The 26,463-nt window shown below is 43.7% G+C and overlaps 1 protein-coding gene and 1 non-coding gene across 2 annotated transcripts in view; both read right to left on the bottom strand.

Annotated features, from left to right (window-relative positions):
• Positions 1 to 2,603: 2,603 nt before the first annotated feature.
• LOC143386060 (transmembrane protein 131-like) overlaps positions 2,604 to 26,463 on the bottom strand; it is a 139,465-nt gene continuing 115,605 nt past the window's right edge. Inside the window, 6 exon segments of the mRNA XM_077107914.1 lie at positions 2,604 to 2,633; positions 2,777 to 2,953; positions 3,293 to 3,296; positions 3,385 to 3,556; positions 6,808 to 6,939; positions 9,369 to 9,550. Of these exon segments, the coding sequence (XP_076964029.1) occupies positions 2,604 to 2,633; positions 2,777 to 2,953; positions 3,293 to 3,296; positions 3,385 to 3,556; positions 6,808 to 6,939; positions 9,369 to 9,550 (697 nt within the window).
• Positions 10,377 to 10,449, bottom strand: Trnav-cac (transfer RNA valine (anticodon CAC)). Its single transcript has one exon. It is a non-coding gene; the product is annotated as a tRNA-Val (tRNA).

Below are 26,463 nucleotides of genomic sequence, written 5' to 3'. Positions count from 1 at the left end.
TTACCAGCATCACTACTCCGTCTCCGTGGGGCCATTATCAAGTAAAATAGAGGTTCTTGCAACACGAGCACCATGATACTGTGACCAGTCCACTGATAACGGAGACTGTCACTAATGGGTAGAGAGCAGAAATACCACAGATATGCTAGACCAAGGAGTGATTCACGTCCTGGCGGGAAGGAACAGGGTGGTGCCCGGTGTCACCCCACTACTCAAAACAGAACTCAATGTAAAATGTACGAATTGTTTGCTTCTAGAACTTTCCATTTCCTATTTTTGAAACTCATTTGACCATAAGTAATTGAAACCTCAAAAAGTAAAATCACCAGTGAGAGGCGACTGCAGTATAGAGGACGAAGAAGAAGAGCCCCCCACCCAAAGGACAGATGCAGGGGAGGGGCTAAGTGGAGGAGAAGAGCTTTCATCCAGGCCCATGGCAAAGGATGGATAGTGTGGCCAAACAGGGGCTGTTCTCACACTCGGTCCCACCCTGGCTGCATGCACTCATGCTCACACACACACCCCCCGACACATACACACATACCACCACCACACTGGGTCCCAGTCTTCCTAGAACATGCTCCTCTGCCACCCTCTCCCCTGTGCCTGAATCTAAAGCCTCTTTGGTCCACACTGAGCTCATCTGTCCACACTGCGTATGCTGCTCACGGGGTCAGGATGCCAGAGCAGAGGGCCCCTGATCTTCCAGTCCTACCCAGAGCCCTGGGGCAGGGTCTTCAGGTGCAGGGTGGAGAGGTTCAGGGAGATCCCACAGAAGGGACAGGACAGCCAGGGCAGCAGAATCCCCCTGGGGGATGTGGTGCATCAAAAAGTGCCCCCCACAAAGCCATTTCCACCCACAGCCTGTGAGAAGTGGTCTTATGTGAAAATAGGGGACCTGTAGATAGAACTAATTATCTCCATGTTTAAGGTGAGCCCTGCAACCAGTGACCAGTGTCCTTAAGAGAAGGAGAAAGGCCACAGAGACACAGGGGCAAAGGCCCTGTGAACACAGAGGCAGAGATTGGAGGTTCTTCCCAAGGAGCTCCGGAGGGCTGTGGACACCTTGACTCTAGAACAGAGAGAGGATACGTGTCTGCTGTTCTAAGTCGCCCCGCGTGTGGTTATTAGAGCAGCTCTCGGGAAGACTACAGGGGACTGATTCCCAACCAGGATTTCAACATCATTAAACAATTCCTATGGGAAACCTCGCCACCTATCAGCCCAGCTCTGCCCAGCTTCCTCATGGTCAGATGAGAGCCTGCAGCCCCGGATTAGTCATGGGTTGCAGCCCAAGTTAGATGCAGATGCCAGGCCTCCTGTGACCCAGCCCCACATTCCTGCCCCTTCGTTCCTGTCTGGGAAGGAACTGAGAACCCATTGCGAATGTGTGTGTGTGTGAGCGTGTTAGAGGGGGGTGTTCCTCTGTTCCCTGCTCCTCCCCCAGGCCCTCTCCCTCCTGCCTGTCCTTCTGGTCTGTTTGTCTGGGCCTCCTCGGCCACCCCAAGTCACCCTGCTTTGTTCAGCTTCTGCAACCTTCACCAAAACCCATATTTAGTTGTTGAAATTTCCTTGCCCAAGAGCCTCTGAAGTTAATGATGGAACCTTGGAACCTTTGAACATGACATTAGAAGCAAAACAGAGGCAGCAGAAGACACGAGACTACCTGGAGTCCATCTGTTGGAGTACACCCAACCCCAGGGCTCCCACTTCCCATGTAAAAGAGAAGATATAATTTATAATTTATATCTCGCCGGTGCAGCCCTGATTGAAGCAAACCACTTTGATGAAGTGTTGGTTTCATGCTAGAGGAACACTCTTCCAAATCAGAGAAAATTTAGAACTCTAACTCCTCTGCTGCCACTTTGAAGTAGAAAGATTTGTATTTTTTTGTGCTTTACTGGAAAAAAGAAAAAAAGAAAACTATGTACCCTCCAACATGCATGTGGTGGAAATATAAAAACATTTATGTGTGAATCAGCACCAAAATGTAATTACTGCATTAAGCACCGAAAATATTTATAGACTCATATCTTGTGTTTAAGACCTGGTTCCAACAATTCTCAGAAAAATTGTGAAATTCAGACTTTGTTTTCTTGGGACTGACTTAATTTATTTGAAATCTCCAGCACATGAAGGGCAAAAATCAAAGAACGTCAACTTTCCACCACCTCAACTAATGATCTAATAAAGTTGTCATAAGGGTGTGTTGTGTGTGTGCTTATGCACATGACCTTGATTGGTGGAGAAAGTCAGAAATAGAAAGTAGAAACAGAGGGTGACTAAATTGGATTTTGGAAGATAACTTAAGGGATTGAGAAAACATCTATTACAACACAACTAAAATATTAATCAAGCAAGATCTCTTGATTATCTTTCCCAGTGACAAAAGTTGCCAATCTGAGGACATCGTCATCCGTAACCAGCGCTCACTGAGCCCCGTGTTCCAAGGACCTGATAAACATCATGAGAATGGTACACTCCAAGGATTTTGACTTTGACCTTGATCTGAGTTGACCTGAGTTAAGCTGAATATTTAGGCAGATAGAAAGCTTGCAAGGGCCCGAGAGAAATTCATTCTTCATTCATACATTCAATCAATGTCACCAAGCAGCAGCGCCCCCGCTGTCAGGCTATGGGAATACAGAGCAGAACAGAAACTCAACCAGGCTCCTGTCCTCATGGAACCTGCAGTCAAATGACCTGCAGACAAATGACACAAACCGACACAGTTCTTTCTGTAGGGAGAATGTTCCAAGACGCTCCTGACGGTTACCTGAGAGACTTCTCTGACAAAGGCAGGACTGGCTAGGAGCTGAAGGACAAATGGGTGAGCGGTGATGGGGTGCGGAACACCTTCCGGGTCCAGAGACCCCGTGGTGGAGGACTTAGGTGAATGACGGGAGTCCGAGGTAGGCTGGCAGGGGAGGCCACCGCCCAGCCATGGTGAGGACTGCAGGCCACACAAAGGACTCTAGGTTCTAGGAGCAATGCAAAGCCAATAAAAGGGGTTGACTTGGGGCAAGGGCAAGGACATAAAATTTGCATACTGAAAAATCCACTCATATGGCAGGACAGAGAGCAGATTGTGGGAAAGAAATCAGGGTGGATTTAGAGAAAGCAGATGAGGGGCTTCCGCTGATGTCTTGCAGGAGGGAAGCTGCGGGGGGGGGGGGGGGGCACGGAAGGAACGGAAGGGTAGGCGCTCCTGTTCCAGGGACAGCGTCCAGGGCGTGGTCACGTGACTCGTTTCAGCCAATTGGATACGCTCCCGCGGCCTGGACGGTCTTACCCGTCTAAGAACAAGAAGAAGGAAAAATAAACATAATTGAGAAGAATTGGAGTGGAAGTTACAATTACCCTCAGAATCTCTCCAGTGCTGACTTCCAGACAGCTTCCCAGCGCCGCTCAGAGATCGCCGCCAGCTTCTTGCTCCTGTCCCCTCCAAATTCCGTCTGATGTGATGCAGCGTGACACCGGAGAGCGTGTCCACCTCCAGCCGCTGCGGCCGTGCCAGCAGCACGGGGCTTTGAAGATGTCAAGTTCTCTGCAAGGGCTGAGGATTATTATTCCGCATCGGATGTCAGGATGCACTTTAAACAGACTCGGCTAAACTCCCTCGCCCTGGTTTTATGATAGAATCATCAGACGTGTTCAAAGGGGTCAAGTCACGACAGGAATATTGAACTCGTGGTAGGAGCAGAGAGTAATTGGAGGGAGCGGGACCATCTGCAGAATTTAAAGGCTGGTGTTAATGGGGCAGCAGGACCCAGGAGGGCGGCCACAGGGAACAGTGGCGATGGTGAGCTTATCTAAAGGGCTCCGAAACACCTGTGCAAGGGCCCCAGTGTCCGTGTGTGGACAGGTGAGGCTGACATAACCATTAGGGAAATCAAGAGGCATGGACAGGGGCAGGCAACGCTCACATCCACACACACACACACACACACAGACTCACACACACCCTTGGTCATTGGTATTTCTTGTGCATCAATATCTCAGATAAAACTGGGGGCTGGAGAGCTGAACTGGGGGCTGGGAATCTGTCCAACCAGAGCCCATGACCTCTAGTTTCTGTTTGCTAATAAGACTATTCTAGTCACCAAGAGCAGGACACCTTGATCACAAAATAGGAGAAGTGAATGTGAAGGGACAATACTGTGGGATGGGGCCAGTAAGCAGCCGTCCTCAGGTGTCATGTAGTAGTGCAGACCTGAGGGCTGCCGTGACGTGCCTGTCAATCACCCGGCTATTTAGATGCAGGGAGAAGATGTGGCTGCTTTATTTTCTATCAATGATCTTTCCATGGACACAAGCCTCTTGCCACTGGGTTCATCTGCTGGGTGATGGCTTCAGAGACTGATAGATGAAACTCGCTAATCAAAGGTGGCTCAAAGTCTTCCCTGGAAGCATCTGCTCTCGGTGTCCTCTTAGTGCTCCCTGGAGACTTCTCTGCTTCCCATTCCAGGTGAGGCTGTTGTTCATCTGTAGAACGTGCGCCCTCCCGGGGGCAGTCAGAGCTCGGTGCCAGGTTGTCTACTTCCTGTCGCAGTGCCACCTCCCCTAGGGTCTATGCTACTGGGCCAGGAAATGGCCTTTCACTTCCTCTTCCCCCCTGGCTTGGATTCCCCTCCCTCAGATCAGCTTCCTTCTCCATCCATCCTCTCTGGAGAGAAATGGAGGAATGGCCACAGGGAGCATGATCTATAGAAGAGTTGGATGCAAACCACAGGCACTTCACATCCTTAAAATACTTCCGCCATTGCAAGAGATGCCTTCCTTTCACCAAAGGTTTATTTGCCTCATAAAATGCAGATACCCTTAGGAGATGGGAGATGAAGTCTTTTCTCTCTCAAATACCATGGGATGTCTTGAGTTGGATGGTGGCTCGTCCAGTCCAGGACTGCCAGCCCTGCCCATGGCCATGACCCCTGCCCCCACAGCTGTTCATGGTGTGCATCTCTATCCGAACACGGAGCCAGGGGTGGTGATCACAGTCCTCCCAGAGTAGGGAGGGGATAAGGACAAGTGACTTGTGACTACATGGCCACATGGGAGAAGTGTGGGAGACTCTGAGAATGAATGACCTAGAAAGGGGCATCAGGGACAGTAACTGAGCAGGTGACAAGTGGACAGTAGAAGTTCCTGAGAGAGGAGCCCTGGGGGGTGGTGGGTGGGGAGGGGAGACACTCACAGAGGGGACAGCATGTGCAGAGGTCCTGAGGTAGGAAGCAGCTCTGAGGGTCCTTTTCAATGTGACCTTCTGGAAATGGGCTCTAAAAGGGAATGGAGGGAAGGTCCTGCAGGAGGGAGGGTGGGTAGGTAGTGAAAGGACATTTAAGGCACGTCAAAAACCCACAATGAAAACCCGGGACTACAGTGGTCCCCATCATTGCAGAGACCTGCAGGGTTTTTTGTTTTTTGTTTTTTTTTATTGTACCAGAGATTGAACCCAGGGGTGCTTAACCACTGAGCCACATCCCCAGCCCTTTTAATATTTTATTTGGAGACAGGGCGTCGCTTAGGGCCTTGCTAAGTTGCTGAGGCTGGCCCTGAACTTATGATCCTTCAGCCTCAGCCTCCTGAGCCGATGGGATTACAGGTGTGTGCCTCTGTGCCCAGCGATTCTGAGCTCCTTGAGAGCAAAGATGATTGTGGGTGTCTATAACAAAAAAAAAGAGTGATGTGGGGAGTAGAGCCAGCACTGAGTGATTGTGAGCTAAATGAAGAAACACTTGGCTGCAGTGGGCTTGGGGAGGAGCCTGCCCACCTTCCTGGGTGTCCATGGACAGCTAAGACCTTGCGATGGCCTGCAAGGCCCAGTGCAGTCTTCCCTCTTCTGCAGCTCCCTGCTCCTCTAACAGCTTTCCGACCAACTCTATCGAGCGCATGGCCCTGGCCTCCTTGGAGTTCTGCGACAGGCCAAACGTGTTCCAGCTTCAGGGCCTTTGTACTATGAGAAGGGAGATAGAATCTCATTTTGGTGGATGAAGAAAGTAATCAGAGAGGCCATGTGAGTTGCCTAACATCAAACAGCAAATAAGAGGCCGAGGCAGGATTTGAACTCAAGCATTCTGCCTCTGGAGCAGGGAGGAACAAACTCTGATTCGCAGGCCAGCTGCAGCCCACTGCATTGTTGTGCACCGTCTGCAAGCTCAAGAACATTGGTTATATTTTTAAATGGTTGGAAAAAACGTGCAGCAAAACCCATGCATGGTCCACAATGGCTAAAATGTCTACTAGGATAAACATGAAATTAAGATGCCCCGGGCACTCTCGAGGGTGCACTGCAGCTCGGAAGATGAGCTGCATATTTAAAGGCTGTTCACTGGGCTCCTCTGATGCCCCAGGCAGCAGCTTTGCACCTGCTTGGATCCTGCTCACTGCGTCACCTTGCCGATGTCCACCCCAAAGAGAGGACAAGAGGCCAGAGACGAGGGCCTCAGTGTGGCCAAGACCCTATGTTAACAATGAGGATAGAGTCACCAGGGTAACAGGGCTGAGAAGGCCTCCGAGGCTGGTTGATGACAAGCTCCTCATTTTGTGGAATCCAGGGAGGCAGGTGCCCGGGGTCAGTGCCACAGAGCAGCCCCCTGGCCAGGGGTCCACCCCACTGTGGCGGCTGCTCCCTCGCCTCCTTCCCCAGCATCCAGCCTGCATCCTCTCCCCCTCCCGACCCTCCTCCTCACCCACCTCTGCTGCGCCTGCAAGACCCACTCAAGCTCCAAATTAGGGGAAGGAGAAAGCTGAATTGATAGGATCTGAGCCGGGGAAACTCAGAGGCCCCGTTTCCAGTCCACATTATACAGGAAGATCGGGGCCACGTGGGGAGCCGGTGCCGGGGCCTTTTGTTGTCCGACTTCCTGCGAGTAACATGCAGGACATGAGAAGACTTCACCTCCTCCATGCAAACTCGCAGCAGCGGGTTTCCAGCCACGCCTGGGACAGCCAGACATGAAACACCAAGAAGGGAAGGAAGCAGGAAGAGAGGGGCCATTGTTGTTTGGAGCGCTTTCAGGACAAAGAGGCCCTTTAAACTCACACAGGACATGTGCGAAGGGCTCACAGCACCCAAGCAGCTCCGGCCCAGCGCCTGCGGGTGTCTCAGGGGACACAAAGCCTGAGCCAGGCCCTCCTGGCTAAGCAGGGCCCCATCTGGATGGGGACACAAAGCCCTCACCCACCCCCCACCCCAGGACCGTGGTGCATGGACCAGGTGCTTTCCCCAGGTCTGAAAGCGTCCCATCCCACGTCCTCAGGCCCAGCTCAGGTATTCATGGTTGCATCTGGACGTGTTCTGACAATGGGTCTCAGCTCAGGGACGGCCTGCGAGGACTGACCGGTTGGTCAGTTTCTCTCTCTCTCTCTCTCTCTCTCTCTCTCTCTCTCTCATCCTCTCTGACCTCTCATTGCAGGGAGCTGGGAGGCTAATTTGAGGCTCCGGAGACTTCTGTCTAAGCCACCCTGGGCTTACTGTGTAACAGTGACAGCAGTTCTGAGACACTCAGAGGTGCCCACTGAAGGTCAAAGCCCTTGTGTCAATGCAACATCTTCCTGCCTTTACGTTGGCCATTAAAATGACTTAGGAAATGTGGATGGAAATACATACAGACAAGAAATAGGAAAAAAAATACAGGTAGCTTCCCAAGAGGGGGATTCAGTAAAGTGTATTCGATCTGTCTCTTGGTGGAATCCTTTCTAGAATGATTTTTTAAAAAAATGTTAATATCCCAACAATTCTATTGTCATTTCACAGATGGGAAAAGTGAGTGGAGTTGACTGGCTTGCCCAGGATGCTGTGCCGGGAGGAAACAGAGCCAACCTTCCAGCCCAGGGCTGCCCAAGTTCAAGGCTCAAACTCTTTCAAGATAGTACTCCCCGATATCTGTGTTAAAACAGCCACATGTCCCCCTGACCCACAGACCATGCATTGTGTCCTCTGGTTGGGTCTGGATGTTCCTTAAAAATATCAGGGTAACCTGAACTTGGGGGCCTGTCCAGTTGTCCACTCTGCTGGCAGTTGGACCAAGCCAGAAGGTGTAGATCTCCTGCTGTTGCTCTCCAGAGGTCCAACGTGATCTGGGGTCTGATTTGCTTCCCAGCCTGACTTTTCTCCTCCACGGTCTAGTTGTATTTCTACCTGTCCCCCCCCCCCCAACTTGGCTTGAGGGGCTTCACACATCTCCAATTCAGCATGGCCAATCTGCAAGCCGGGTGTCTTTTCTCCAACCTTCTGCTCATCCTTGCCCCAGATCTTCCTTGTCCCCTGCTGCAGTCTGGCTGGGCACAAATCATGAGCCACTCAAGCAGGAACAAACTTTATTTCCAAACTCCACCAGAATACTCCCCAGGAACTCTCCCCAATGCCACCCACGCGGCTCCTCCAGGAACACACCCCACACCAACCGGAACTCCCACCACCGGAACTTCACCAACCAACTCGAACTCTCCAGGAATCCCCACCAGAGCTCAACGGGAACTCAAGGGGAACTCCGCGAGAACTCAAAAGTCATCATCTTAATGGCTTGCTGGCCCTCTCAGCCACTACTTCTGGCAAAAATGCCATGCATCATCCCGACTTGGCTGTGGCCTTCAACAGTCCCCATTAATGGCATGCCACTCTTCCATTGAACTTGGCCCAAAGCTTTCAGAGGTCTCTGAGTTGGAATTTGCCCAGAGGCAGACCTTGGGGGGAGGCTCTGAGTGTGAGTCATCTGTTTGGAGGGTGCTCTCAGGAAGCAGTGGTGGGGGGGAGTGGGGAAGAGGCCGGAAAGAGATGAGTCAGTAAAGGGCCTGTTATCATGTGAGGGACCAGATAAGCAGCAGGGGCTTTGCCTTGGTTTGTAGATAAGGTGTACACCAAAGGTTCATGTGTGGACAATGCAGGAATGTTCATAGGTGAAATGTGAGCAGTAACCTAATAGTGGATTAATTCACTTGATGGATTAATATTCTGAAAACACTCCTGGTGACTGTGGGCAGGTGGGGTGTATCTTTGGAGTTTGTACTTTGTCCCTAGTGCTGGTGTTTGGTCTGCTTCCTGGCTGCCATAAACTGAGCAGCGTTCCTCCACCACGCCCCTCCGCCATGATGTTCTGCCTCCCTCTTGTCCAGAGCAGTGGAGTCAGCCAGCCGTGGACTGAAACCCCTGAAGCTGTGAGCCCAAAGAAGCTTTCCCTCTTCCAAGCTGATGTAGTCGGGTGTTTTGGTCACAGGGCCAAAAGCTGACAAATCCACTGGGGAACTTCAGGAAATGGTGCCGGGCACAAGCCCTAGAGGTGGCTCCCCTATGGGGCGGGGGACGGGGCTGTGAATACACCAGGCTCCACTCGTCAGTGTTGGAAGCTTCCCCAGGGGATACTTCTGACCTGCCTCAGGCACATGGCCACACGAGTGGGCTCCAGCAGTCTGAGAATGAAAGGCCCAGGCTGGCACTGGAGGAGGGGGCCCAAAAGAGAGGGTGTATGAGCAAGGCCCGGCAGTGGCTGCTGCAGAATGCCTGACACGCACGTCCCCATCAGTGTCCCGCAGCCAACTCATCCCATCTCCTCTGGGACAGAGGACATACAGAGTACAGCCACCAAGACCCGCCCCCCGCCCCCACCGCCTCTGTCAGGTTAGGGAGCCCCTGGGCAGGGAGGAAGCATCAGGGGTGGAGAATTAACGCTCGCCCATCTTAAAGTCGACTCTACCTGTCATTCTGTTATTTTGTATCTGTCATGTGACACTCTCCCCAATTCCCTAGGGTCCCCTTCCCTGGCTCTAGGTGCCCATTGCCAAGCTTCATGCACTTTGCTTCTTAAAGGGCCCCACTAACCCTTCCTTCAAGGGAGGACCGCTGCAGATGCTTTGGGGGGCATGTGGAGAGGGACAGTAGAGCCCACAAGTTCATTCCCCCAACACTCGCAGCCTAGAGCCAGGGTCCAGGAATCAGGGCCAGAACCCCTGCTTCAAGGAGAAGTGGACTCGGAGAGAATCTAGAATCATAGAGGTCAGGCCTCGTGGAGACTCGCGTTGTCACCTGCCTTCTTCCCCTTTCTTGCCTGTTCCCCACTCCCTCACCCACCTCCCCAGAGAGCACTTTCTTAATCCCTCACTTGCACTAGAACCTGGTCTCAGCACCTTCTAGGAAAATAGGACCAAAGACTCTCATTGTTCATTTTGTTTCCCCGACCTAGAGTATAAGTTCCCAAGGGTGGGGACTTTCTTCATCTTGTTCACTTTAGTATTCTCAGCAACTAGAATACTGCCTTGCATACAGAAGGAGCTCAATAAATACTTATTGAATGGATGCATGAAAGCATATTAAACAGGAAAATATATTGGCATCATTGTTTTTTTGTTTGTTTGTTTTGTTTAGTTTTGTTTTGTTTTTTTGGTGGTGCCGGGGATTGAACCCAGGGCCTTGTGCATGTGAGGCGAGCACTCTACCAACTGAGCTACATCCCCAGCCCCCTATTGGCACCATTTCTAATGGATGCTCACTCTGTTTTCTTTTGTGGACTGCCATATCCTTCATGCCTAATGTCATTTGTAGCACAAAGTAGATGTTCAACTAATATTTATTGACCACCTCTCAAAGCCCTTTTCTGCTTTATTAAATCAACTGTTTTAGGGGAACTGCTAATGTGTCTGACCCCTCACCAATCTGTGAGTCCCCAAGAGCAGGCCCCTGCCTGGCTTCTCTCTGTCACCTCCTAAGACCCTGGTGCAGAACTTGAAGAACACAAGGTTTCTGGATTGTGGGCATGGTGGATTTAGCTTCTGCTTTCAGCAATCAGCCAGTCCCTTAGTCCACCCACCTCCACCATCCTACTGTCAGCTGTCCCTGCAGCATGACACAGCTGTTCCCAGGAAAGAACCCCAGATCCATCCTAGGGACCCCAGGGACCTGGACTCACAGGTGTAGAGTGAGCAGATATAATGGGCCTGCTGAGGCCTGCTGGCCGTGCAAAGATGAGACTCCATGAGAGCACGCAGGTGATAGGGTGAGAGCACGCCTTGCAGGAGCTGTGGATGTGCAGAAGAGACAAGAAACTCCCAAGGGACCATTTGGGGTCACGGGTCAAAGCGAGGCCTTGGTGGGGTTTGTCTCATATAAATTTTAACTTGGGCTATGATAACAGAAATACCCTAGACCAGTGCGCTTCAGCAAAGGGGTTGATTTCAGATTCCAGACTCTGGGAGGACCAGACCAAGGCGCAGCTGTCTTGGTTCCTGTGAGGGTTCTCTTTCCGTTCTGCAGATGGTGGCCTTCTTGCTGTATCCTCCAATGGCAGAAGAAGACATCATCCTCTGCCTCTTCTCCTTAGGGCACTAATCCCATGACAAAGGCTCCATCTCCATGACCTAATTACCTCCCAAAGAGCTTACCTCCAAAGCCCATCATATTGGAGAGAAGGCTTCACTGGGGGAATTTTGGGGAGACACAAATGTTAAATCCACAGCAGAGTTCTAACTGTAACCCCTGCACAGCACTCTCTGATGAGCCTAGCTCTGCCTGCATGTCCCAACTCTTACCTCAGTTAGTCCTCACAGGAACACCGGGAGGGGGCTCTATCAGGATTGGGGCTGAGGGGTTAATGGAGATGCCCCAGGACCTCCTTAGGTCTTGAATCCCGATCTTCCCTTGTCTTACCTCAGTTCTGACTGTGGATGCTTCTGTCTTCTCCACTTTGGAGATATGAAAACTGGAGTCAGGGGAAGTTAAACAGCCTGCCCATGGCCACAGAGCAGCAGATTTCGGATGGGAACTGGCTCGGGGGCTACGCTTGGCTACACGGCTTCTCTCCCTTTTCATATAAAGCCACCAACAACATCCTGGGACTTCATATGATTCTAAGTCCCTCTGCTTTCCAATGCCATCAACATATGAATTGGGGGATTAAGTCTCCCACACATAAACTTTGGAAGACCCAATAAAAGCAGAGCAGGCCTGGAGGACAGGCTACTGGGACCTGTTGGCCAGGGGAAGCCTCCTAAGAGGGTTGGGGTTCTCAGGGGTGAGGGGAGACTGCACTCTGGAAAGATTTTAGAGTACACGACCTCCTTTTACCACCTTCCCCCACATTTTTCACTTGGGGTTTTATAGCTGTAGATATTGATGTCACATGTTATCACGTATGCATCACGTGGCACACAGCATAACATGGCCGTGTCACCCCCCAGCACTTCCCCCTCCCACCTGGGGTCTCTTTCCTCTGCTCATCTCCCTTTGATTTCTAGGAGATCCACCCCCACCTTTCTTTTCCTTTTTTTCCTCTCTAGCTTCCAATATGAGAGAAAACATGCCACCCTTGACCTTCAGAGTTTGACTTATTTGCCTAACATCCTGGTCTCTAGTTCCACCCATTTTCCTGAATTTTTTTAATGGTTGGATAAGACTCCGTTGTGTAGATACCTCATATTTTCTTTATCCATTCATCTGTTGATGGACCCCTGCGCTGGTTCCCTAGTTTGGCTACTGTGAACTGGGCTGCTCTACACAGGGGCGTGCACGTATCACGTACTGTGACGATTTTAATTCTTCAGGATAAACACCAGGGAGTGGTGTAGCTGGGTCGTATGGTGGCTGTTCCATCCATAGTCTTTTGAAGAGCCTCCCTACTGCTTTCCCTAGTGGTTGTACTAATTTGCAGTGTAAATGTGTTCCTTTTCTCCACACCCTCTCCGGCATTTATTATTATTTGTATTCTTGACGACTTCCCTTCTGACGGGTGTGAGATGAAATCTTGGTGTAGTTTTGATTTGAATTTCCCAAATTGCTAGCAACGTTGACTACTTTGTCATTTATGGGTTGGCCATTTGTAGTTCTTCTTTAGAGAAGTGGTCTGTTGGGTTCACTTGTCCATTTATTAATTGGATTATTTGATTATTTTGGTGTAAAGTTTTCTGAGCCCTTTATATATTCTAGATATTAATCCTCTGTCCAATGGCAAAGATCCTCTCTCCCTCTGTGGGTTCTGTCTTACATTCCTAACTATTTCCTTTGCTGTGCAGAAGCTTCTTAATTTGATGTTGTCCTATTTATTAACTCTTCTATCATTGTTCTTCAGTCATACGGCCAGTCCTGCTTCAACACAGAGAGGACTGAGCGGATCTTGGATACCGGGAGGCAGGGGAGACGGGCCATTTGCAAGGATGACTACAGGCTTTGGGGTGAATGAGAGCAGGAGCAGATCATCCATAGCAAGCCCCTTGAGGCCAAGGACTATGTGCAGGCTCAGGGAAGCTGGCTGGCCCTGGGCGCAGCAGGCCCAAGGTTAAGGAGTGTGCTTGAGTCTTTGCAGGCTGCTATAACAAAATGCCACAGATGGAGCAACTGACAAACAACAGAAATTTATTTCTCCCAGTTCTGAAGGCTTGGAAGGCCATGGTCAAGGCACCTTCTGCATTCTCAACATGGCAGAAGGGGCCAATGAGCTCCCCCAGGATGCTTTCATAAGGGCACGGTGATGTAGTCACCTCCTGAAGTCCCTACCTCTTGATGCTACCACATCAGGGATTAGGTTTCAACACGTGGATTTTGGAAGGTAACAGATATTCAGACCATGGCAGAGTACACCAGAATGTTCCCGTGATCACCTCCTGATACCCACCCAGTCACCCCTAAGGGACAATCCTTTCTACCAACTCAAGGAGGATGATGGAAGCATCAGCCCTGTTTCCTATAGCTCAAGGCCAAGGTCACTCTGGGGGTCAACATCCAGGTAAAGTATGGACGCAGGGCATACAGCTGAATGCACAAAGCATTCAGCAGTCTCCTGTAAACCTTACTTGCCTTTTGAAATGACTGACGTGCGCCTGCTGGTTATTTCAGAGAGTAACAGATCTTTCTGGCCCCGCCACCCAAAACCGAGAACCCTGTGCAAGGAGGATGATCCATCATTCCAAAAGCAATTAAATGCTCAGCTCCACAACTAGGCGCTAACACGTGGGCCTCTGTGGGTGGATAGCTTGGCTCCTCCAGCAGAGGGAAACATCTTAACTCTTCATCTCTCTCAAGCCTAGGGTTCCTTGGGAGGCCAGCCTGGGTGACTAGTACACAGAGGCTAATTTGTACAGCCATGGCCCACACTGGGGGTGGGGTGGGGAGCGGGTACAATGGTAAACGAAGCGTATTGCTGTAGACAGCATTTGCCATTGAACTTGATCTTAATATTCTAGTCTATGAGCCAGCAGTTGCACTAGATCTTGGCTTTAAAAAGGGGAGGGGGGCAGGAAAGACCTATACACACACATTCTTTTAATTTGTAAAGGGAAATTTGACTTGAGTCATAGAACAAAGGATGAAGAATTAGAAGTGAAAGAAAATCAAAGAAAAAAGTGATTTGGATTCAAGGAGATCAGATGTTTCATTTATTGCAGGTTGAAGACCTTCAATCAGTCAAATGAAAGGAACGTTTGTATTAAAATACCTAGGAGGCTGAGGAAGGCCTTGATCGGGTGCAGGAGAGTTAAGTTACAGCAATCTTGCTGAGAGATAGGAACCCATCTCCCCTCCGAGGCTATCTGCTCCCAATATTGAAGGTTTTCTACTTTACAAACCTGGAGATGAAAGGTAGCTGTTTTGACGTCTGGGTCTGGAAGCCAGACGCTGAAATTAGCAGGGTTCTTGCAGTGTGTGCTGCAGAGACACCAAGCCCAGGGCTAGGTGAAAATGTAGCCGCTTGATTCAAATGGAAAGATGCTAATATGGCACCAAGAGCCCAAGGCACCCATGGGGACAGGGCATGGGCAGGAATTTTGGAGACATCCTCTACCAGAGAGGAAGGGAACAGGGAAAAGGACGCTGCACTAGAATCAGGGATCCAGGGTGCAGTCCTGCTTCTGCCCTTGGGATTACAGCCCCATGAAGGCTGAGAATTGGCCTCTCTGGTTCACCACGCCAGGCAGATGGGGGGCGTTGAAGACTGGAGGTGTTGCTCCGTGGTTAAGAACCCTGGGGTTCAATCTCTGGAACCAAAAATAAACAAGTAAAGAGAAGGTACAGTAAAAATGCTATAAGAGATAAAAAAATGATAAAATGATACACCGGTATAGGGCACAGACCCCGAATGCAGCTTGTGGGACTGAAGTGGCTCTGGTGAGTCAGACTTCTTTGACACAGGAGGGTACGAGTGCACCCGTGATTGGATCCTTCTCCTCTTTGAACTTCAATCTTGTAAAACAAGGAGATTGGACCTGCTGATGTTTTCCCTGCTGGGATGAGTCCCACGAGCTTGGGTACCATTAAGATGGGTTCAGGGGATACACGAGGACATGGCATTAAATAATACAAACCCGGGAGGAAACAGGCATCACTCTCCGAGTCGGTTCCCTCTAAGACAAAGTCTCAGTCGACACTGATGTTTTACCCACCCTCCAGTGTTTCCAAACCTCTCTGCGTATGGAAAGAGAAGGGGGTGCAGGCTCCGTCTCTCGAAGGGCGACAATGTCTGGCCCAATTTCATCACCTGGTTTCTTCACTTTGTACTTATTTTTATAACTACCTATTTATGGAAAGTGAGTTTTTCCTCTGTAGGAATGGTTTTTGAATGGTTTCTTCGTCAGACAAATGTATATAAATAAATACAAACTGATGTAAAAACCCATTAAATGAGTAGTAGTTCTCGTGGGAAGCAGAGAGAGCGAACTTTGTGATAGTGGGAATTAACGCCTTGGGTGGGGGCAAAACTGTCCCAGCTGACCTCCAAGGTCATCAGGGAGGCCAAAGAGCCTCCGCGCCACCTGACCAGATCTTGCCCGTCTCACTGCTCTTCTGTTCGTATGTCTGAAATATCCTGTCTTTATTGGAACAAATGGGGGAAACAGATGCAGATGGGGAAACCTCTCCCAGCATCTTCATCCCCTTAGGGAGCTGCTGATGCCCACACCCCGGGGACGAGGGTCAGGAAAATCAGTGTTGGAGCCACGTGTGGCCTGGCATGACACAGACCAAATGGGACCCGAGGAGGAAGAGAGCTGTGTGGGTGGAGGCCGTCCATCTTCTGGCTGGGCCATTTACTTAGAATGCCTGTGATCATCATCCCTTCCTCCTGCTGGAATACAGGGGTGCACACCTGGGACCCCAGGGACCAGGATGTGGATCTGTTTTGCGTATTGTTTCCTCAAGAGCCTAGAATGGCATTGGGCACATAGTAGGTGCTCAAGAAACACTTGGAAAGGAACGGCTGACTCTGCTGTTAGGGCTGTAATCAGTGCATCTTATCCAATACTTTCGATGCAGACATGGAAACTGAGGCCCAGAGATGGCTGGAGATATATCCTGTGGCCTCAAAGGCAGTTAGTGACAAAGCCTAGACCCCTGGGGACAGCTGCTGTAGATCATCTTGAGGACTCTTCTCACGATGGCCTTTTCTGTCCTCTCCCGTGCTGAAGTCTTTGTAGCACAGATCTTTCTACCAGCACCTGCCTCTAGTTACCACCATTCTGCTTTCAACTTTTTTTTAAAATAAAATCAACATTTTTACATTCCACATAGGAGTGATATTATGCAGGATCTTTTTTTTCACGTCTGGCTTATTTCACTTAACAAAATGATCTTCATTTTTCTGGCAAATGACCGAATTTTCATTCTCTCTTGTGGCTGAATTGTACATATATACTGCATTTCTTTATACATTCATCAATAGATGAACACTTAGATGCTTTGCATTTCTTGCATATTATAAATTTGGGTGCAATAAAATGTGAGTGCAGATTCCCCTTTGACATACTGATATCATTTTATTCCACATAAACTCAGTAGTGGGATTTTGGGGGTTGTATGATAATATGTTAATTTTTGAGGAAACTACGTACTGTTTTCAAGAATGACTGAATTAATTTACATTCCCACCAACAGTGCTCAGACTTTCCCTTTTAGTCACAAACTTGCCAGTGCTTGTTATCCTTAGTCTTCAAAAACAGCCATTCTTAGTGGGATAGGGAATTATTTTATTGTGGTTTCAATTTCTACTTCCCTCATTGATGACATTCAGTATTTTTAATATATTTGCTGTTGATTTGTGTGCCTTCTTTTGAGAATTGTCTATTTAGAACTATTGCCCATTTTTTTTAATCCCTTATTTTTTTGCTATTGAGTTTTTAAAAAATATAGTTCCTTATATACTCTGTATACCAATGCCACGTGGTACAAATATTCTCTCCAATTGTGTAAGTTGTCTCTGCAGTTTATTGACTGCTTCCTTCATTGTGAAGAAGCTTTTTAGTTTGAGATAATCATATCTCTTCCTTTTCACATTTGTTTTCTGTGCTTTTGGTGTGTTGACCCAAAAATCTTACCCATTAAAAAACTTTGAAGTACTTTGCCTGTGTTCCCTTCTGGTAATTTCATAGTTTTAGTTCTTACATTTATGTCTTTAATTTGCTTCAAATTGATCTGATGCTTATATATCATGGATTTACCTCTGGACTCTAAATTCTGTTCCATTAGTCTCTGTTTTTGTTTTTAGCCAATATCATGCTGTTTTCATTACTACAGTTTATAGTATATTTGGAGTCAGAAAGTGGAATGCCTCTTGGTTTATTATTTTGCCTCAAGATAAATTTGGCTATTTTCTGTGGTGTGTGTGTGTGTGTGTGTGTGTGTGTGTGTGTGTGTGTGTGTGTTGTATTTACATATATATTTAGGGATAATTTTATCTAGTTCTGTAAAGAATGCTGTTGGTATTTTGATAGGGATTGCACTAATTATGTAAATAACTTTGGGTAGTATGCAATTTTGAAAATGTTGACTGTTTCACTCATGAATCCAGCATACCTCCCCACCTTTTATGTCCTCATCAATTTCTTTTATAATTTTCATTGAAGAGATCTTTTACTTAATACATATATTTCTCAATGTTTTAATGATATGTAGCTACTATAAATAGGATTGCTTTCCTGATTTATATGTCAGAAAATTTGCTATTAACATATAGCTACTCTATTGATTTTTTAAAAAATATTTGTTATTACTTATTTTTAGTTATAGTTGGACACAATACCTTTATTTTTTATTTATTTACAGGTGGTGCTGAGGATTGAACTCAAGACCTTCCACATGCTAGGCAAATTCTCTACTGCTGAGCCACAACTCCAGCCCTACTCTATTGATTTTTCTACATTGATTCTGTGTCCTGAAACTTGTTGAATTCATTTATTAGTTCTGATGAATTTTGGTGAAGTTTTGGGGATTTTTCATACATATGATCATGATATTTGCAAATAATAACAAACGAATTTTCTCTTTGACAGTTTGAATGCGTATTTTTTTTCCCTTGCTTGATTATTATGGCCAGAACTTCCCAAACTATAGTGAAGAAAAGTGGCAGAAGGGGACCTTCTTGTACTATTTTGGATCTTGGAGAGAAAGTTATCATCTTTCCTCACTCAATATAACATTTGCTATTGGCTTATTATAAATGACATATCATATTTCTTATTACCACTCACTGGCATGGAAGTTTTATCATATTTGGAGAGAGAGAAAAAGAGATTGATGGGACTATTCAGAAGATTTCAGGGAGGAAGAAGGAAAGAGTGGGAGAGAAAAAATTTTTTGCTAAACCAATGCTTAGATTACAAATACAGATAAGGTAATTTATTTTAATGTAATGTTTTAAATATATTTTTTAAATTATTTTTTATTGATTTGCTCTTGCTATATAACAACCACCTTAAAACAACACACATTAAATATGTAACAGGTTTCATGGGATCTAGAACAAGTCAGCAAGGTCTTCTGCTTGGGGTCTCACATGGCTGCAGTCAAGGTGGGAGTGCACCAAATTTTATGCTTATTAGGATAATTTTAAGTTAATTTCCTATGCTTGCATGACTGAGTGCCCTCAGTTTTTACTAGCAGATTCTTGACATCCACCTTCAGATCATCGAGATCCTCTTTAATTCCTGATATGTGTGGTACAAGTCAAAGTGTCATCAACGTGAGAAAAAAATACTGAGAAAAAAACAGTTTAAAGTAGGAATGGTTTATTTTGGTTCAAGATTCCAGAGATTTTTCTCCATGGTCAGCTGGCTCTGTTCACTCTGGGCCAGTGATAAGGACCATCATGTTACTTCTTTGAAGAGGGTGTGATTGAGCAAAGCCATTCACTTCACGGTGGCCAAGAAGTAAAGTGAGAGGAAGAGGCTGGGGACAAGTATTATTACTCAAGGGCATGGCCCCAATGACCTATTGCCTTGAACTATGTTCCCAAAGTTTCTACCACCTCTTAATACTCACTCTCAATGGATTGATCTACTGATACTATGAAAGCCCTCAAGATCAATCCCCAAATCCCCACCTCTGAGCATCGGTGCATTGTAATCCATGCCTATTTTGGCTTGGATATGAGGTGTTACCCAAATGCTCACTGGTGAGACAATGCAAGAAGACTTCAGAGGAAAATGATTGTGTCATATCTTTAACCTAATCAGTGAATTGATCCCTGATGGAATTAACTCAGTGGTAACTGGAGGCAGATGGGGTGTGACTGGAAGAAGTGGTTCATGGAGGACTTGACTATGGGGTATCTGGCAAGTGGATACCTCTCTGTTCTTCCTAATCATTACGTGAGCTGCTTTGCTCTGCCAAATACTTCATTATGATGTTCTATCTCTTCTCATTCCCCTAGGAATGGAGCCAGCTTTCTATGGATGGAGACTTCTGAAATTGTGAGGCCCAGAGTAGACTTTTCCTCCTCTAAAATTGTACTTGTTGGGTCCTTTAGTCAGAGCAGTGAAAAAAAATACTAAAACTATTCCTTAAACATGTGAGTCTCTGGAGGCCACTTCATATCCAAACCATAACATGTGTCTGTCTCCATATACAACTTAGAAAAAAAAAACTGTTCTTTAAGCCCAACAGAATTTCTCACTGCCGACTACTGAGAAAGAGTCTTATAGTTGATTACACAACTTTACTTGTAGAACAAAATGTAGTCAATGGAATACCATCACCTTTTTTGGAGGAGTTAGAAATCAACAATGGGTCATATCAATATTACATAGGATGTAATGCATACTGCTTTTCTGTAACTTGAGAATATAAAAGTAATTTCAGAGAAAAATCTTACAGCTTATGTCATCACAAACAGACCAGAAGATCACGTAGAGAGAATATTTGACTATACAAAGGAGATAATTATAGGACAATTGAGTTTCTAAGTAATTTGTTATTATTGGCAAGCCTCATGAATCTACAATGTAATTACTCTTGATTCTCAATGTTGTTATACTTTTGTGGTCAAAATAACATCATTTGTATAAATGATAACATCATTTGTATAAATAATAACATCATTTGTATAAATGATGCTTTTGAGTATTTAATTATATGCTGCCAGGTATTAAGAAAAAACATGAATATAGTAAGAGTCACTGTTTTCAAAAGTCTATTGTCTTCAAAATATACTAACATGTAAAGATATTATTATAATGTAGTGTAATAAATCTTACAATAGAAACTTTTACATTGATTGAAGGATGAAAGTATTAAATCTCTTTGTATTTGGAAATTATTATTAGGAAAATTTATTTGGGGGTTTATTCTTACAGAGAAACTAAACATTCATGAGGGATAAGGGTAAAATAGTAATTTTTTCCACACAAAATCAATGGGAGCAAGTTATAGATTGGCATCCTTATGATAACTGTTTGTGAAGTACTGATTTAAGGTAAGAATTACCAGTCCTTTACAAATAGAGAATGTCTCATTCTGCTCACTATGCTATGGACAAATATTATAAATTTGGATAGCTTATAAATAATAAAAACTGATTACATGTTTAGTGAGGTTCTGCTTCTCATAAACCCTAACTTCTCATATTATCCTCAGAAGGTAAAAGAATCAAGGCAGGTATCTCTGATCTCTTTTATATGGGCATTAATCCCAGTCATGAGGACACCATCCTCATGATCAAATCCTCTGCCAGAGGCCAAATCTCTTAATTCCATCATTTGGGAAGTTAGGATTTCAACATACGATCGATCGAAGAGGGTGATAAAAACACTAAGACCATAGCAGGATGCTGGAATTTGGAAGATAAGGTAAAAGATTTGAACAATTTTAAAATCAGCAGGCTGAAGGTAATTGTTAAAATTGTGAAGCTTAACAGATGCATAGCAAGAGTTTCAAGAAAGATGTCTGGAGTATTTTTTCCACTGAATGTTATGAAGAGAAAGGGTATCTCAGACTAGAGAGGAAGCAAACAGAGAGATGAAATAAGAAATCAAAACTTTTCAAACAATCCAAAGAATGAGAAATGTTGGAAAGTCCAGAATAAAAAGATTATTGAAATTTGAACTTCAGCTTCATTGATTGATTACTTTTGGATGACTGGTTTGGTCAGAAGCACAGCAACAAAAACAAAAAAGCATGAATAATTTATTTTGAGATGATTTTAAATGGAGTCGTTTTCCTACTTTCTCTTTCAGTGGACTCATAAGTGATGTATAAGAATTCATTTGTTTATGGGTGTTGATTTCATGTCCTGCTATTTTGCTGAATTAATTTATTAGTTGTATAAGTTTTCTGGTGGAATTTTTGGATCTTCAAGATATATAATCCCGTCATCAGCAAATAGTGATTTTTTTGAGTTCTTCTTTACCTATTTGTACCCCTTTAATTTCTTTCCTCTAATTGCTTTGGTTAGAGTTTCAAGGGTGATGTTGAATAGAAATTGTGAAAGAGGACAGCCTTGTCTTCTTCTAGTTTTTAGCGAGAATACTTTAAATTTTTCTCCATTTAGAATGATGCTGGACTTGGGTTTAGCACATATAGCATTTACAATGTTGAGGTATGTTCCTACTATCCCTAGTTTTTCTAGTGTTTTGAATATGAAGGTGTCTGTATTTTGTCAAATGCTTTTTCTTCATCTACTGAGATGATCATATGATTCTTGATGCAATCTAACAAAAGAGGTGAAAGACCTCTACAATGAAAATTATAGAACAACTACAGAAAGAAATTGAAGTAAACTGCAGAAGACAGAAAGATCTCCCATCCTCCTTGATAGGCAGAATTAATGTTGTCAAAAATGCCATACTACCAAAACTCTTATACTGATTTAATGCAATTCCTATTAAAATCCAATGATATTCTTCATAGAAATAGAAATAGAAATCATGAAATTTATTTGAAAAAATAAAAGACCCAGAATAGCCAAAACAGTCCCTAGCAAGAAGAGTGAAGCAGTAAGCATCAAAATACCAGACCTTAAACTATACTTCAGAGCTATAGTAATAAAAACAGCATGGTATTGGCACCAGAATTGACTTGTTGATCAAGGGTACAGAATAGAGGACACAGAGACAAACACACATAAATATGGTTATCTCATACTAGATAAAAATGCCAAAAAGATACACTGAAGAAAAGAGATATTCAACAAATGGTGCTGGGTAAACTGAAAATCCATTTGTAGCAAAATGAAATTAAACATCTCTCACCCTGCTCAAAAATCAATTCAAAGTGGATCAAAGACTTAGCCAGTAGAACAGAGACCCTGCACCTAATGGAAGGAAAAATAGGCCCAAATACGCACCCCATAGGCCTAGGATCTGAGTTCCTTAACAAGACTCCTAAGGTGCAAGAAGTAAAATCAAGAATCAATAAATGGGATGGATTCAAATAAAAAAAATCTTTTGCTTTGCAAAGGAAACAATTATTAATGTGAGGAGAGAGCCTACAGATTGAGACAAAATCTTTACCACATGCACTTTCAATAATCTCTAGGATATATAAACAACTAAAAAATGTAACACTAAAAAACAAACAAAAACAAACAGATAAACTGATCAATAAATGGGCTAAGGAACTGAACACACACTTCACAGAAAAAGAAACACAATTGATCAACAAATCTAAAGCTGTTCTTAAAAACATATAATCCGGGCCTGGGGAAATAGCTCAGTTGATAGAGTGCTTTCCTCCAATGCACAAGGCTCTGGGTTCAATCACCAGCACCACCAAAAAAATAAATAAATAAATAAAAGTAATAATAATAATAATAATATATTTTAATTAAAAGAATTTATCCCTAAGATATTGAGGAAATTTAACTACTTTTCAATTGTTTCTGACTTTTTATTTTGATCATTTTTTAATTCTGCAACTCTTGTTTATTTATTTGCATGTTTCTCCATAATATACTTTATATTTTAAACACTAAATAAAATTTTATACTATTATTTTCATTTAAAAAAGAAAAGAATGTTCAATATCTTTAGCCATTAGAGAAATGAAATCAAAACTACTCTAAGATCTTTTCTTCCTCCTGTCAGAATTGCAATCATCAAGAATACAGGCAACAATAAATTTTGGTGAGAATGTGGTAAATAAGGTACACTCATACATTGCTGGTGGGACTGCAAATCGGTGCAACCACGATGGACAGCAGTTGGAGATTCCTCAGCAAACTGGGAGTGGAACCATCAGTTGAGCCAGCTATCCCCCTCTTTGGTTTATACCCAAAGGACTTAAAATCAGCATACTGTAGTGATGCAGCCATCGCAATGTTTATAGCAGCTCAATTCACAATATTTAGAGTATGGAACCAACCTAGGTGTCTCTCATTACGTGAACAGATAAAATGTGGTATATATACTCAAAGGAATATTTCTCAGCTTTAAACAAGAGTGAAATTATGACATTTTCCAGTAAATGTCTGGAGTTGGAGAATGTCATGCTTAGGGAAATAAGTGAATCCTACAAAACCAAGGCCGAATGTTTTTTTTCTAATATGTGGATGCTAATTCACAATAAGGCAGGGGCAATATGGAAGAATAATTAACTTAGATTAGGTAGAAGGAAGTGGTGGGAAGGGAGGGGAGGGGATATGGAGGTAGGAAAGATGGTAGAATAAAACAGACATTATTACTGTATGCATATGGCACTTTGGGTAACACATGAATATTTTTTCATTTAGTTAAATCAATAAGACTTTACTTTCACTGTTTTCGATGCAAGAAGTGAATATGTGAAGAACGTTGTAATAAATATTGTGCACGGGATTGTCACACACTGAAGAAAACAGTCTCCATTTTGAGAAAGTTACCAAACATAAATAAACTCACAGAAGATATTTTTTCCAAGTGTTTTTCAATCCTGTACTTTATATTTCTAAATTGTTCATTGATATACATTTATTATTACTCTTTAAAATATATCTGGTATTCTTTCAATGAAGGACAAATATATTTTGTGGATATGAACCACCCTAAAATGTATTGATTAAGTTAAATCATTATTTAATTTCATAATTTTTTCCTATGGTACTGGGGATTGAACTCAAGGGCACTTGACTAATGAGCCACATTCCCAGTCCTGTTTTGTATTTTATTTAGAGACAGGGTCTCACTGAGTTACTTAGTGCCTTGCTGTTGCTGAGACTGGCTTTGTACTGGCAATCCTCCAGCCTCAGCATCAGGAGCCTCTGGGATTACAGGCATGCACCACCACACCGGGTGAATTTCATGAACCCTAACAAGAAAAATTGCAGGGAAATATTTATTTAAACCTAAATTTTTCAACGTTGTGAAGATTTCTGATATCATTTTATTGCTATATTATTTGTAAAAATAATTTTAGGGCACATTTTTCTGTAACCTTGAATTACACAATTATTATCTCAGTGTCTGAATAATTCTTGAAATTCACTCTATTATTCCTAACTGTTGCTCAACTTAGGATAACAAAACAGATTGTTTTATAAGGGTAAAAATCAAAGTTCATTGTATTGAGCTAAAATTACTGTTTCTAAATTCATAGTCACTGGTGTTTAGGACTTCCTTTGATAAAAGAGTAAAATTTCCTAAAGTGAATTTCTTATTATCTTGTGCTTATTTTCTTTTTTTCCTTGTAACAATAGTTATTAAACACCTGAGTAAGATAATAAGAATTTAAACATAAAGTGAACTCAAGACTTTGTAAATTTAAAATCATTAGAGTCAGTTACTAATTAACAGGCCATCCACACAACCTGGTTTTCTGTTTCTTCTTTGTTTCTTCTTAAGTGTTTCCATCAGTCAACTGCTTTTGTTGACTTCAGTTATTGGATTAATACCTGGTCATTTTATACTCCTTTTTGTCCTCCTCTTTCTTTCTTTTTCTTCTTCTTTTTTTTAAATTTATTCTTTCCATCCTCCTTTGCTTCCTCTTTCCCTTAAATCTACCCAGTGATCACTTCTGATCATTGAGAAGAATTAATTTCATCACTTATCACTTCACTTTCCTCCCATTTGTGCACAAACACTGGTTTACAGGTATTTTCAATTGGCATGTGGTATTTGCTTAATTTAAACAAAAAAATCTTGATATTTTTCATTTAAAAATATCTTAAGCACATTAGCAAAATGGCAAATACGTTGTTATAAAATGATGAACTCCCATTTTAATCCTTGCAGTTTAATTTGCATCACTCAGATTAAGAGATTCAATTGATTTAAACTCTGTGATTGCACATTTAAGATAATTAAAATAAATAAGTGATATAAACACAATGATTATAGTAATTTTTAATTTGAGTTCTATTTTTCTTTTCCTCATTCCATTAGGCGAATTTTCAGAAGGAGAAATGATGTATGGAAATATTTTAAAGCTTTTGGTATTTATTGTCAAACTGAATTGCAAGAAGCTCTCTTACTTTATCCTCCAGTTAGCAATGTATATTAGATATACTATTTTCTTAAGTTATTGCCAGCATTTGAATATCACCATGTATAAAATTCTTTATGATTGATCATTAAAGATTGGGGCTAATTAACATTTAAATTTTTATTTCTTTGTTTATTATTGAACTTTAAAATGTGTTCATACATTTATTAGCCATTTAAATTTCTACTTTTACATGCAACTCATGCATGTCTTTTAAATATCTGGTGTGTCAATTTATTCTTTTAATTTGGAGAAAACTTATTATTTAATATTTGTTTCCTTTAAAAATAGGTCTGTTGTACAATTAATAAAAATGTGAGTTCTTGGAAAATTTTTTGTTAAATTTTTCTACTCTTCTACAATATCCTGACACTGAAATCTCATGAATATATGTAATTTTTCCTTTTCAAATCTCTGTCTTTATTTTAACAACTAGGTTGACAGTTCAGCTCAAGGATTGAATTTTATCATTGAATTGCTTTCCCAGTTACTTGGAAATGGGAAAAAAAAATTAACGTTGGCAAAATTTAAGAAAATCCATTTTACATTATTTTTTTACTATTATTAGTTGTTCAAAACATTACAAAGCTCTTGACATATCATATTTCATACATTTGATTCAAGCGGATATGAACTTCCATTTTTACCCTGTATACAGATTGCAGAATCACATCTGTTACACATTCACATTTTTACATACTGCTTTACTAGTGTATGTTGTATTCTGCTGCCCTTCCTATCCTCTACTACCCCCCTCCCCTCCCATTCCCTCCCATCTTTTCTCTCTACCCCATGTACTGTAATTTATTTCTCTCTCTTTTTTT

The sequence above is a fragment of the Callospermophilus lateralis genome (assembly GCF_048772815.1).
Source record: "Callospermophilus lateralis isolate mCalLat2 chromosome 14 unlocalized genomic scaffold, mCalLat2.hap1 SUPER_14_unloc_1, whole genome shotgun sequence".
Lineage (NCBI taxonomy): Eukaryota > Metazoa > Chordata > Mammalia > Rodentia > Sciuridae > Callospermophilus > Callospermophilus lateralis.
Note: the sequence above shows the minus strand (reverse complement) of the source record. Positions and strands in the feature narration are given on the sequence as shown.